This window comes from Drosophila persimilis, unplaced genomic scaffold (assembly GCF_003286085.1).
Source record: "Drosophila persimilis strain 14011-0111.01,24,50 unplaced genomic scaffold, DperRS2 tig00000191-arrow-pilon, whole genome shotgun sequence".
Classification (NCBI taxonomy): Eukaryota; Metazoa; Arthropoda; class Insecta; order Diptera; family Drosophilidae; genus Drosophila; species Drosophila persimilis.
This window is the reverse complement of record NW_020825298.1, coordinates 14,730,604-14,743,885: the sequence shown is the minus strand read 5'-3', so window position 1 is coordinate 14,743,885 and position 13,282 is coordinate 14,730,604. Positions and strand designations below refer to the sequence as shown.

General features: G+C 42.0%; 1 protein-coding gene across 1 annotated transcript in view; it reads right to left on the bottom strand.

The window, feature by feature from the left end:
• Positions 1-13,282, bottom strand: part of LOC6593802 (discoidin domain-containing receptor 2) — a 151,779-nt gene that overhangs the window by 76,189 nt on the left and 62,308 nt on the right. Inside the window, exons 4-8 of the mRNA XM_026989024.1 lie at positions 8,966-9,197; positions 8,023-8,170; positions 7,154-7,333; positions 6,612-6,745; positions 1,605-1,812 (exon numbers count right to left, since the gene is read on the bottom strand). Coding sequence (XP_026844825.1) covers positions 1,605-1,812; positions 6,612-6,745; positions 7,154-7,333; positions 8,023-8,170; positions 8,966-9,197 — 902 coding nt within the window. The remainder of the gene's footprint in view (positions 1-1,604; positions 1,813-6,611; positions 6,746-7,153; positions 7,334-8,022; positions 8,171-8,965; positions 9,198-13,282) is intronic.

The following is a 13,282-nucleotide window of genomic DNA, read 5'->3' as shown; positions in this document are numbered from 1 at the left end:
TAAATTTTTTGTGTTGTTTAGTATTGACTCAGTATCCGCTCAGTATGCAGTATATTTCAAGTGAATCAGTATTTAATCACTTTTAAATACTTTAAGGTTTTTTCAGTATTTTTCAGTATTTGTTCAGAATTTATATTAATTTTTATTTGTTAATTGATTTTGTTGTGTTCAGGATATTTTCAGTATTTATCCAGTATTTTAAGATAATTATCAGTTTATTTTCAGTATCTGTGCAGGATTTAGTTCAGTATATTTTCGGTATTTTCAGCTATTTATTTATTTAATTTTTTTAGTATTTCGCCTTTAGTATTTATTTTAAATAAACCAGTACTTTTGCAGTATTTTGTTGGTATATTTGCAGTATTTTAAATACTTTTTATCGGTATGTTTTCGGTATCGTGCTAAGAAAAATGTAAAAATAATTAATATATTTCACGAGCATGAAGAACTTCTGTTTCTCTCAGTGTAGCAATATATTTTGCACCATCGAGACATAGAGAGAGGTAGAACTCGCCGAGTTCTAGTTAGAGTCTGGAAGCTCTCTGTGCTGGGTTTTTTTTTTGTTTTTAATGAAATGCGCAACGAATTTTTAGTGTCAGTGGGAATTTTCAATTGCTCAAAGTTGTTCTTGTTGTTGTTGTTGCAGTTGTTGCAATTGCAGTTTATGTTTGAAGAGCTTGCCCCCGAACAGAGCAGAACAGGGCAGCAGAGCCTCCCCCTCTCCCCGTCTCCCCGTCTGTCCGTCTGGCTGTTGTTTTTGCAGTTTGCCTGGGCTAAATTATGTTTACTGTTCGTTCGGATTGTTCGAATAGATGAGAGGCGGAGAGTCGAGCCCCTCTACATATCGTACATGGGGGGGTTAAAGGGTAAAGGGGTAAAAGGGGGGAGATGCATGCGAGCAAATGCCGTAAATTGTACGTTGCCCAAGAGAAAGGAGACTATTACCAAAGTACAAAAAGGGAATTGATGATCCTTTCGGATGCTTAAACTCTTTAGGAATGCAAATAACTAGCAGGGAAGTCTCGCCAGATACTTCTATAACTAGCACTTTAAAATCATTTCCCACTCTGCTCTCCTTCTGTCTCTGTTTGAGCTTTAATCACGCACATCCTTGGGGCTCCCAAGTCCCCACTAACAAGTCAACAGCACGGACATAAAAATTAATTTAAACTACAAACAATAAACCGCTCCCTGTGGGCACCCATTCCCCGTTCTCCATCTCTCTCTCTGTCAAGGTGGCACAAATGTCGCACCATGTGGCCCGCAAAAACGGGAGGAGATGGCTCGACTCTGATATAACCAGTAATCGGAATGGAGGAGGCAAGATGCAGCTTCAGGAGATGTCCAATAGAGAGCATACATATATCCCCCAACTGCAACGAGGTATCCAAAGAGTGTGTGTGAGGGGGTGCGGGGGAGGGAGGCTGACAACCCAGTTAACCCTTTTATCTGCTGGTTCGTTCCTCGCGCTTTTTGCGTGCCAGTGTTACATTTTTTAATAAAACAATTTCTGCACAGGCACTGTGCCCCCGCTCTCTGTAGGGGCGCCAGTGGGGAGGAGGGAGGTAGGGAGGTAGGGGGGTGTGGTGTGGTGTGGCGCTTACCTGATATAAACGTAATCTCGCTGAGCATCATCCAGCGGGCGGCGAAATACAAATGCAACTGCAGATAACGCCCCAGGCGATGATGTAATTTGATTGTCACGTCGCGTGCATGATCCAGCACCAGGTCCGGCATATACGAGAATTGTACGGGCTCCCCGCCAAACTGTCGTCCCCCGATGCTGAAGAAGACTTTGGCATGGACAAACACCTGCAAAGAGACCGAGGGAGAGACAGAGGGGGGGAAGAGAGGAGCACACGATGGATGAGTAACTGTTTGGTTCTTTCATATGCACATACATTGTTTGTTCTGTGTCTGTGAGTGGCATAATAATTAAAGTAATCATCATATTACAGATACCCTTTCCAGAAAGGGGTATACATAGTTTTAGGGCAACATTTGATGCAAGTTTTAGGCCTGCTTTCTCTAGAATGATTAAACTCTCTACTCTCCAAACGATACTCAAGGTTAGAGTATTCCCACATCATCATCGTAGCCCAAAAGGTTTTCCGTATTTTCTGTATTCAGGCGGCGACTGCCTGCTTTCCCGACACTTTTGGTCAGTGCCAAAGTTCAGTTATGGCCCCCAGACCACGGAAGTTGTTTGTAATAAAAAGAAAGAAAGAAAGAAGGGGGGATAAGGGGGGTACTCCACGACAATTCAATTTTGGTCAGGGGCTGCCCAAAGCCGGTGCCCGTGCCAGCCGGATGTGTAAGTGTTGTCTGCGGATGGGGAAGGGGAAGGGCTAATGAGTTGTCGTTGCAGTCGTTGGACTACCAAAAGGTGTTGGGTTCTGTGGCACGAAAGGTGTTGAGCCCCTCCCCCCCCCCCAAAAAAGGGTAATGACGACAATATCGATTGAAAGTGATTTTTGGTTCGTCTGTGATTTGAATGGTAGTTCGATGGGAATTTAATACAACTTTTGTCTGGAGTTTAATAACGGAAGGCTGTTTATTAGATGGTATTAAATGGCAGGGAATGAGAGATTAATTCTGCAATGGATATGGAATATGCCTATAAATTTAATGTATATTCTTTTGCCATGGAAAATGTTATATGTTAAATGTTATAGTAGCTCCACCAAAGGGGTAGAATATCATCAGAGTAGTTCCCACAGTTTTCAGCAAGATCTTCAGACATTTTGGGCCTAAAATTCGGGTTGGAAGTTAGAAGATGTTTAGCCTTCGGACGGCGTCTATTTTGCGACTTTGTGGAGAGAAGAAACCACACAAACAGCATGAAAACCTGAGTCTACGACCACCTGCTCTTGGAAAACTACATTCTTGCGATCTCTAGAAGTGAGACCAGTCCAAAACAGAGCTGGTTTGCTTTGGTTTTCAAATCATTACGAAAGAAATGCTCTAGAAAGAGTTTTCAGGGTAGTAAGAGTATTCTTTAAAGTCCTTCTGGTGAAATTTCTTCCGCAAAAAATTAAGTTTTTTTATGTTTCTTCAAGAAAACCAAAGTTTAATGGAAATTCTACCTTTTTTGGCTTAAAGAAGAAACGTTTTTCGATCACTGAATAGTTTAAAATGCTTCAGAAGAAGAGTTTTTCGGTCACTGAATGGTTTAAAATTCTTCAGATTATGCATAAATCGAAAATAAGCGCCAGAGATACCTGTAGGTGCATCGTAAAACCTATAGCTTCCATCTTGCCTTATCCACTTGAATCTTCAACCATTAACCAGCTTTATAGGCCTCAAATGTCTGTATGTTGTATCTTTATTCATAATTTAAGTCCGAAACAGGCTCCGAAAGAGATTTCCTCGGGTTTCTTTAATGTTTGTGCATTTAGGAAGCGCCTTCCCCGGCCTTAGGCACTTATAGGAGTCATCAAAACAGATGTCCACTCCAGATAATGCTTATTAGCCGCACAGTCCATGATCTCCCGCTCCCGCTCTCCCTCTTTCATCTGCTTCTTCTCTTTCTCTCTAATTAACCACAAAGTCCACAAACCAATTGGCAAACGGCACATAAAATTTCAATTACCACAAATTTTCTTGTGAGGCTTTGATTTGTGGCCGCCATTTGGAGTGGCAATGGAGGTGGAGGTGGAGGTGGAGATGGAGCTCTACCTGGTCGCTGGAACACACACACACCACACACTCCTCTGGCCATTCGGTTTATGGCCTATGCCATGGATGGCCATTGCCCCATAATTTACAGCAGCAGCAGCAGCGGCGGCAGTGGCAGTGGCAGCAGTGGCAAGCACGATGGGGCTCTCTGTGTCGTCGCTTGCTATAATTCTTATTTTTATGATTTTTCATTACCATTTGCTTGCGCCGAGAGTTTTCTTCTCCGCCACAAAACGTACCATTAGTCATCAAATTACATCGCGGAGGAGGCGAAGAAGGAGGATCTCTGGTTGTGCGGCTGAAAAATGCCGTTTATGATGCATTTGATAAGCTTTTGAGAATTATGCTAATTGTGTTTTAATTATGTGAGATGCGTGTGGGGCACCTGCCACCACACCTGCCACACCATCGATAGGCCCTCTCTGGAGAGATCTTCTGTTTGGGCGTTTGTCTTGAGCATTTCTAATGAGGGGTCGCTCTTCCATATATCTCTCCAAGGCTCTATCATATTGTTTGTTTGCTCTTTTAAATGCCTGCCTGTCCCCCCTTGATTTATGATCACGATTAAGGCCATCAAATGCGTGTGTTCCTCTTAATTATTGCTGGGGGATTTTGTGTTTTGTTTTGAGATGATTAGGGAATGATCTCCACTAAAGACTGGGTCTAAACAAGAGATAAATGCCCATTTGACCCTATTTGACCCATATAAACCTATAAACCTATCAGAAATCACATGCCCCAACATATTTGTGGCTTTTTATCAGGCAATCGGCGCGACTTTGATGTGGAAAAGGTATCCCAAGAGCAGAGCAAAACTCTGGCAACAGGAGAGCTACGATAAAAGTTGAACATAATTACGAGGGTGCTACAACAGACGACCTATATATCCACCCTCCCCCCCACCCCCCTGAAATCATTGATTAATTTGACACAAATTGACAAGCCTATTGCCTTGGCGAGGCGTAGGGGGGAGGGGGGGCCCAAACCATATATCACCTCAAACCCAAAAACAGAGAGCCAGAGATAACATCGAAAGGTAGAACATAGGAAATTATTAAACTGTCAAACGATACTCGAGACTGTCACAGATTTTACAATCGAAATGTTCAAATCGAATACATTTAGAGGAGATGAGGAGACCGGCCTCGATTCCGGCCTGGAAGTCTGCAAGCAGTTGGGGGACAACCTCGAGGACTGCCTGAATATCGTCGAACGTATGAATCGGAGATACAATGGGGCTCCGGTTGAGAGTCCCCCCTCCGAGAGCTCCTCTCCAAGTAGTGGCAATTTCTTGTTGAAGCCCGAGCCGGAGCCGGAGGTGAAAGCCAGGACCAGCGGTGCCAGGACCGGCCTAGAGGTCTGCCGCTCCTACGTGGACATGAGCACGAAATGCATGAAGCTCAAGCGCGAACTGAATGCCACCGTGTCGCACGCCAAGCAGATCAACGAACTGGCCAATGGTCAACGCAATAACGACTATAACATTCCGGAGGAGCGATCCCCCCTACCCCCTGCCCGCAGAATGTGAAGAAGAAGAAGACGTCTGGGGAGCAATGGGGGGGGGCATCATTTAATTACATTTAATTACATTCCATACAAGTTTTGCGTGCCGGTGTGTGGGTTGTTCTTGACACTTGACAGATTTTGTTAAATTAAATTTCGTTCATTCCAAAAGTGCGGGTAAAAATCTATAGAAAAATTCTAGTAAATTGCAAAAGACCAAGGAAACAGCTAAAGACTAACAGAAGCTATAGTTTCACCTTTTATAAGATTCTGAAATATATAATTTTGGTATGTTATAGAGGAGTAAACCCTAGGCACGCCATTTTCCATGAAAGATCTGTGAAAAAGTATTTAAAAACATGTAAAGGAAAGGCTTAGACTAGGAAGTATTAATGTATTAAGAAAACCCTTTTCTGGAACATCTTTTCGGCCTATATTTCTCTTAGTTTTGGTATAAAGAATCGTTTTACAGAGTACCAACTCTATCATGCCCTTAAGATAGATATTTTGCCTCGAAAACACACCTTTTCAAAGACTAGAAATATACCCATAAATTCGAATGTGGAAGAAGGAGTTTTAGTGATTCTTACCACCCATAAAAACCCCAAGATCCCCTCAAATTGTTTGAATACTCCACCCACTCCCCACTTCCCCAGCCATTCCTTACTTTTCCACTAATTTCTTCAGTTCTTATCTGTCGTTGGGGCCATAGCTCTGCGTTCTAGACCGATTTTGAAGCCGATTCTGTTAATGTTAACACATTGCCACTCTCCATGGCCCTCGTACGTCGCGTAATTTGGGTCAATGGACTTGAAAATTGTGTGTGCTGTTGGTCTGTGGTCGTACAAAGAAATAAACATGGTCGAATCATTTTTATATAGATATACTCTCGTCTATAATCGCTGTGCTGTGCTGTGTGCGCACTCGAATGGTTTGTTTACATTCGATAAAGACCGACAATGCGCGAGCGAGTAAGGAAATTGACTCGATAATGGTAGTGCAGTGCCTCGTAACCCTCCAGCAAGTGCCTCCCCCCCCACCCCCCTCTATTATCGCCGTTCAAGTACCACCTGAGGTCCCTCCTCGCTCCTCCTATCAATTACCGTTTGTTTAGGTTCGATTTCGTATTTGCTTTGTTTATAAAATAGCGCTGTTCTTTTTTCCTTTTTTTTTTTTTGTATTTTATTATTGCATTGGCTCTGTGGCTCTGTGGCATTTATTTGCTCCGTTTTTTTGCCGCCAGTTTGTCTGGCAAATGGGGATTGTATCTGTATCTGTATCTGTGTATCTGTAGCTGTGTCGCGGTTCGGGGTGCTCTGCTATTACTTTTTACGATTTCCAAACACTCGAGAACGAATGCGCTGTGTTTATAGAATTTATTGGGGGATCGACGAGAGTTTAAGGCGGGTGTTTATATCTTATCTCCTTACCTGAACATCTTTGGAGAACATATTATTCGTGTGTATAATGACAGCACTGAAGTTTCGTACAGTCTCAAACTCAAATGTGATCTCCACCGGGCGGCCCAAGAGAGTGTCATTCCGCCAGCCAATCCATTCATAACCTGAAGCGAAAAGATTAACAAAATTCAGGGATTTACCAGCATTCATATCGGGGCTAGAAACATAGCTAAGAGAACACCTCCTCCACCTCTTTGGCACACCTCCAAATGCGACGGACACGGAGTACGAGTATTGTGGAGTACTCCAAAAACTACCATTAGTTATGCGGTATACGGTCTATGGTCTAGTTGTTGGCAATTTTATGTGACATTTATGCCCAAGACAGGGGTCCAGGGAGCTCCTCCACAGACTGGTTTATGTGACAATTACATGGACTACCTTTTGTGCAATTTATAGTCTCATATGCGGGGGAGCAGACTCCAATCCACTCCACTCTACACCACTCCAGTGCTGCCGCCTTCTCAGATCTAAAGCCGACACAAATCACACACGATACACACGACTCTTACCTTTGCCAAAGCCATTGATATCATTGCGAAAGTTGTCCTTTCCCCGCTGTCCGTCCACCAGTTGGCCGAGACCGTTCACATAGCGATCGGCCTCCTCATGGCCATCGTAGGTCTTGTCCGACAGATCGATTTCCATGCCCCGCTGCATGCCCTTGGGAATGCTGTACGCGACGATGCCCTCTGAAAGTTTAAGGAAAATGAATCTAGAGTTCAGTTTAAGGCGATTTGTGGGGTCATATTTTCTCAGCCATTTCCATGCTTAATTTTAAGCCCAATTTTTATGAGTATTTTTTGCTGTCGGAGTCGCCTCCTGCCGCATTGCAATCTTTAATAAAACAATAAACGGAAAAACCAACTAAAGTTTCGCGGGGGGGCTCTGGGGCTTTGGGGGCTCCCCCAATCGACGGCCAAAGCGAAACAAAGTCATCAAGCAATAACCGGTCTCCTGGCTGATTGCATGCTGGCAGATATTTGTAATACCCTACCCCGCCTACAGGGTACATCGATGGAGGGAAACGGTTGGGCAGAAAACAGGAAAACGGCAAAAAGTATTGACAGATCTGTATCTATTGATACAAATCGAATGATATGTTATATATTTTATAATATTTCGGTTTTTGCCCCATTTTATTGCTGTTAAGGGTATTCCCCCTTCGACTATCTTCAAATGGGTAGACCCTCAGCCTGTTTTGCAGCTAAAAAGATACATTTTCTTGTTGTTTGCCTGCCCCAAGACACGGAACAAGTGCGAAATGCTGAATGATCAGAGAGAGAGAAGGAGTATCCCGCCTCCCGAGGGATAGCGGTGTTTAAGAGCATAACTCATGGCAGGGGGGGCATGGTGGGGCAAGGGGGACCGTAGCACTTACCTTCCCAGGCACAGCCGACGATCTCGGCGCGCAGACAGACCGTCCGATCGTACTGGCTGTAGGGATAGATGCGCACCTTCGATGCAAAGATGCTCGGCTGCAGCACGTTCTCCACCTCGCTGTAGGTGTTTATATTCCCGGGTAAGACCTGCAACGACACAGCACAAGAGAGGCAGAAGGAGAGAGATTATAAATGGGCTCCCCTCATGAGGCAAAGATACTCGTATGCACGTCGTGTAGGTGGGAATCAGAGATACAAGAACAAAAACAAAAGCGTTAAAATTGATTTTCCATTGCTTGCACACAATAAATCGATGCAACGCTCCATCGAGCAGGGTGGAGCAGGGGGGAGGGGGAGAGGGGGGGGGGGGGGGGGAATGGGGAGATTCGTGGAACACCTACGCAATTTTCGCCTCTCTTTTGTGTGGGGCGATAGTTCGCACGTAAATTGTTTGGCTAAAAGATGCAATATCTTGCAGGCCCCCAGAGGCTATTAAGATTCGTATCTGCTGGATCTGGGAAATGGGCCTGGCCTCGTGATTAATGTGTGAATGATAGAGCGACAGAGAGAGAGAGAGAGAATGAGAGAAGCTCTAGAGAATGTCTTTGGATATGAGAGCGTGAGAGGGAGGCTATTTTAGGGTGTTGAAATGAGACTTTTGGTTTATAGGGAGATCTTTTTTATTGGTTTCTTTTTTTGGCATACAAAAATCTATAATTTGGAGACATTCTTTCATTTTTAGACCCAAAGGAAAGAAAGGAGATACAATTTATGTGGTTTAAGCCCTCAATATACAATCTTTTATTGTTTACAGATGTTTTCTATAGTTTTTTAACCTTCTTCTAAAGAAATTCGGTTACAATCAACGTATTTTCCTCCTTTTTCGAACACGAGATTCACTCACGACTCTGTCATCACGCACTCATCCCCCATGCCACTTACCTCTTTCCCTTGACTGCTCTTCCAGCGTATCCATTTCTCAAAGCCCGGCCGCCAGTATTCCAGCACATAGGCCTCGGTGTACTCCTGGCCCTGACCTTTGCCGAAGCGGCCCTGAGTGCGTATGGCGCTCACCAGATGCACCTGCAGCAGATCGATCTGTAGATACTCCTGGAGACCACGCGACACCATATGCTTGGGACACCAGGCCCCGCCGTTATTATCCACCTTGAGTCTGCAAAAGATACAACAGAAACAGCAACAGATTAATGGGTGTGGCAGTCAGAGGCAATCAGGGATCTATATCCACATATATCTTGATTGGAAAAGGCATTAAATGTATGCCTTTTTTTTTTTTTTGCATACTCTCTATTTTTCATTACAAAATGTTTAACATTTTTTTTTAGAATTTTTCTAGTGGATTTTATGCAGTTTTTCAATCATTTAATGAAACCCGAAGGCTGCACTGATTGAGTGGTTCAGCAGAATAAAAAAAAAACGTGAACGCCCATTTCTTGTTTTTTCATGCAGTTTTTTATTGCTGGCCTTTTTTCGCTGTCATTTGCATTCGGCGTTAATTATTTAATTAAATTTACGTACGCACTTTTTGCTACTCCGATTAACAGATGAAAATTGTAATCGAGATGAGCATTTGAACATTTGAGTGGAGGAGTGGAGGCGTAGAGGCGTGGCACGGCAGTCTGTAATTAAATGATTGGCACAACACGCCAGGGGTTTCAGTGGACTGCTTCTTTGAGAAAAACAGGGCAAAAAAACCAAAATACATTTACTACTCGTACTGATTGCCACTTCACTGCTGTGGCCATTGTCGAGGGTTTGTAATACGCTTTTTGTGGCGAAAGTTTAAATGCAAATTATATTGGGTTGAAGGAAGGTTCTGGTTTGAAAAAGCCGTTTCTAAATCTTTAAAAATCTAACATTTACTAGAACATGATTTATGTTTAAAAAGAGAGGTTTTTAGTATAATTTGTGCCTTTCCATCTTTATAGAACACTAATTTGAGTGCTTTTCCCAAGCCATTCCTATGAAAATCTCTTTGAAAAAAGGTGTAACAAACACTGAAATATTTGATAAATAGAAGGGACCTCCGTGTAAAAGTATTGTATACCTTCTAGACAAGTAAAAAGTGAGGATTAATGCAGACTCCTAGACCACAATAATCATTCAAGTGTTTCGTTTTGTTTTATAGACATTGTGAGGCCTTCCTTCATTTTTGTTCACCCCAAAATGTATCCTCCACTGGCTTTCAGGTAAAATAGTCAGCTAAAATTCTTATTATAATAAGGAATACTGGAATATACATTATTATAGATTATATATATTATATATTATGCATATATATTATATATTATGCTTTTTTCTGCCATGAAAATATAAAAAAGAAATGATTGATATATTTCAGCCGAGTAAAAACAATTAAAATTCTATTTCCATATACTGTTGTGCCGATATTATTTTCTAAATTTATTGAAACTCAGCTTATTTAACCAATTGGCATTTTATTTCATTAACTTTGATCTGAAGACCTATTAAAATAAGCAAAAGTTAGCTCTTTTTTTTATTTTGTAATTTGTAATTGATTAAAAAATATTATCACAGATACAATTGTGTTATTTTTTGTTATTGTTGGAGCACAAAATAATTACAATGGAAATGCCTTTATCTGAAACATAAGAACTCGTATAACACTGTAGTCGATCCTTTTCAGCTGTTTTTCTATCTTTCTTCTTCCACTTGTTCCCCTGTTCCCCTTAAAGAAGGGGAGTTTTTCCAACCTTAATTCACAAACAGATTTTACCAGCTGCATAGCTAATAGAAACATATTGCAACAGTGCCACATGTTGCTTAGTATTCCCCACCCATAAATATGCAAAAACCCTCGCCCCGCCATATGGCAGAGGGCCTTTCCCCCCTGCCCCTCATTCTGCAGAGTCCATGTGGGGAACACTGTGAAAATTGTTGCGAAAGAGTCAATAAAATGGCATGATTTACTAGAGTTTTGTGCCAGGGACTAGAAAACTAGATAAAATATGGAATGGAATATACGGGAGGCAGGGGCACACTCATGGCTGTGTGTGTTGCTGCCACACAAAAGGAAATTGTCGCAATGCAGTTGCAGGTTGCAGTTTGAGTTTTTGAAAGTTTGTTTTTCAAGGGGTTGGGGAGGGGGTGGGGTGTGAAGGGGCCTCCTGTCAAGTGACGCGGTGTGTGGTTAACTTTTCCGTCGCTTTTCCCCCTCTGCTTTTCGTTTGGGGGATTGAAAATTGAAAGTGAAAGAAAAGCAGCAGCAGCGGGAAAACTGGAGCACCAGCTGCTGTACGAAAGAGAGCGAGAGAGAGAGGGAGAGAGAGAGCATTTCTGCGGCAAAATCCATTCGTAGCCATTCAATTGTTGATTATGCAAATTGCCATTCACCTTGACACGCAAACATCATTCACACAAAATATGATTTTGCCCAATCAAATAAAAACTATGGAAAATTGAGAGTGAAAATCCGTTTGAAGCGGAAAAGTTTCTTGGAAAATACTTTGAGAAATTGCGGAAAGAGTGAGTTTTAAATCTAGCGGATGTATCCAATATCTTTTAAAGTTCAACTCGCACTTTTCCACACCTTTTTTGTGTCGTTGTGTTTTTCGGGGAAAGCCCCTTAAACCAATGCAGGAAAAAATTGAGTAGGAAAAATGATGGGGAGGCTGTGGCCCATCCATGACCTACATTCTCTGCGCCTGGCGTTGTGGGGCATCGCTTTTGTTTTTTATGCTATTTACGTTAATCGCGGTTTACAGCGCGCCCCAGACAGTGCCACCGACAGGATCTGCTCTGCGATATATGCAAAACAGTCGCAAAAGCGGAAAAGTGGAAAGGGGGGGCACAGGAACAGGGGCAGTGTGTGGCACAGGCGGCAGCAGCGAGGAGAATATGCTGCCAAAGTTAACTCGGAAATGCCAAGCTGCCATATTGTGTCCTTGCCCCAAACACCACAAATCTCCATATCCCCTATCTGCCTGCTTCGTGCCACACAGTTTTCTGTGGGCCAATGCCTACATTTGCGTACTCGTATTCCTTTTTTTTTTGTTAAAGCTCGTCGAGTTTTTCCTACATTAATATCAATTTGGTTGTCATAAATCCAATGAGACGTGTATCTGGGGCAAAGCCACAGTGGGAGAGAGAAGCAGAGGGGGAGATAAGGAGGAACGTAGAGCCATTTGTCGCTGAGTTTTTCTTTCTTTTTTAAGGAGTATTTCTGGAGGTAATTGGAAGATTCAAGACTTGAGAAACCCCTATATTGATCCGGTAATTGGGGCAATATTTGTATTGAATCATTAAGGAATCGCAGGAGCTGTTTTTCCATCAAATGATTGTATTTGGAAGTGGTTTATTATAGGAATTGCATCTTAAAAACATTTCTAAGCAGCAAAACTTCCTTTTGGTCTCAAATTCTCTTTTTTTGCTTTAATTTTTATGGCTACTGTTTAAAGATTTCAGAAAATTCAACTAAATAATGATAAATATAAATTATAGAAAATTGAAGCACTTTCCGTTTGCTGTTTTGATGGAAATGCATCACAAGCAACATCCTCGTGCCGTTGTCCTTTCGAAGGAACCCCAACGACCCGAGGAAGTTTGCTCTGATAGACCTCCAGCTTAATTTTCGATTTAATTGGAACTTTTATTATGTACAAATTGGAGAGAACGAGAAAATGGAATTTATTTTTAAAATAATCAAGAGGATCATATTTAACGAGAAAAAATATTTTTATAATCAACGAAAAAGTAAAATGAATAATTTAAGAAATAAATTCTGATTTTGATAAAAAAAAAATCGGAAATTAATTTTGAATTTATAAAATTAAAATAAAATTTTGCTATCGATCACGTGAAAAGTTAGAAAAAATATCTAGTGATTGAAGCACTTTTCCGATGATCTTTTGTCGTTGGGTCTGAGTTGCATCACAGGCAACATCCTCGAGCCATGGGCTTTCAAAAACTACAGCCATGACCCGAGGAAGTTTGCTGCGATAGAGCTCCAATATGATGAATATTTTTATAAAATTATTAGACACGAAGGAACTTTAAGGATTTGCTTAGATTTGTGCCTGTAAAAAATCCTAAAAATTTATATGATTAGAGAAACCACAAAAAAGTCTCCAACGAGTATAGGCTTTCCTCTCCGGCACTTTTCCTCTTCCCCCTCGTAATGTTTATTACCGTCAACATATGGGTCACCTGGGAGCTCGGAACTGGGACTGTGACTGCGACAGTGACTGTACTTTTGGCGTCATTTGCAAGACCCCAAAG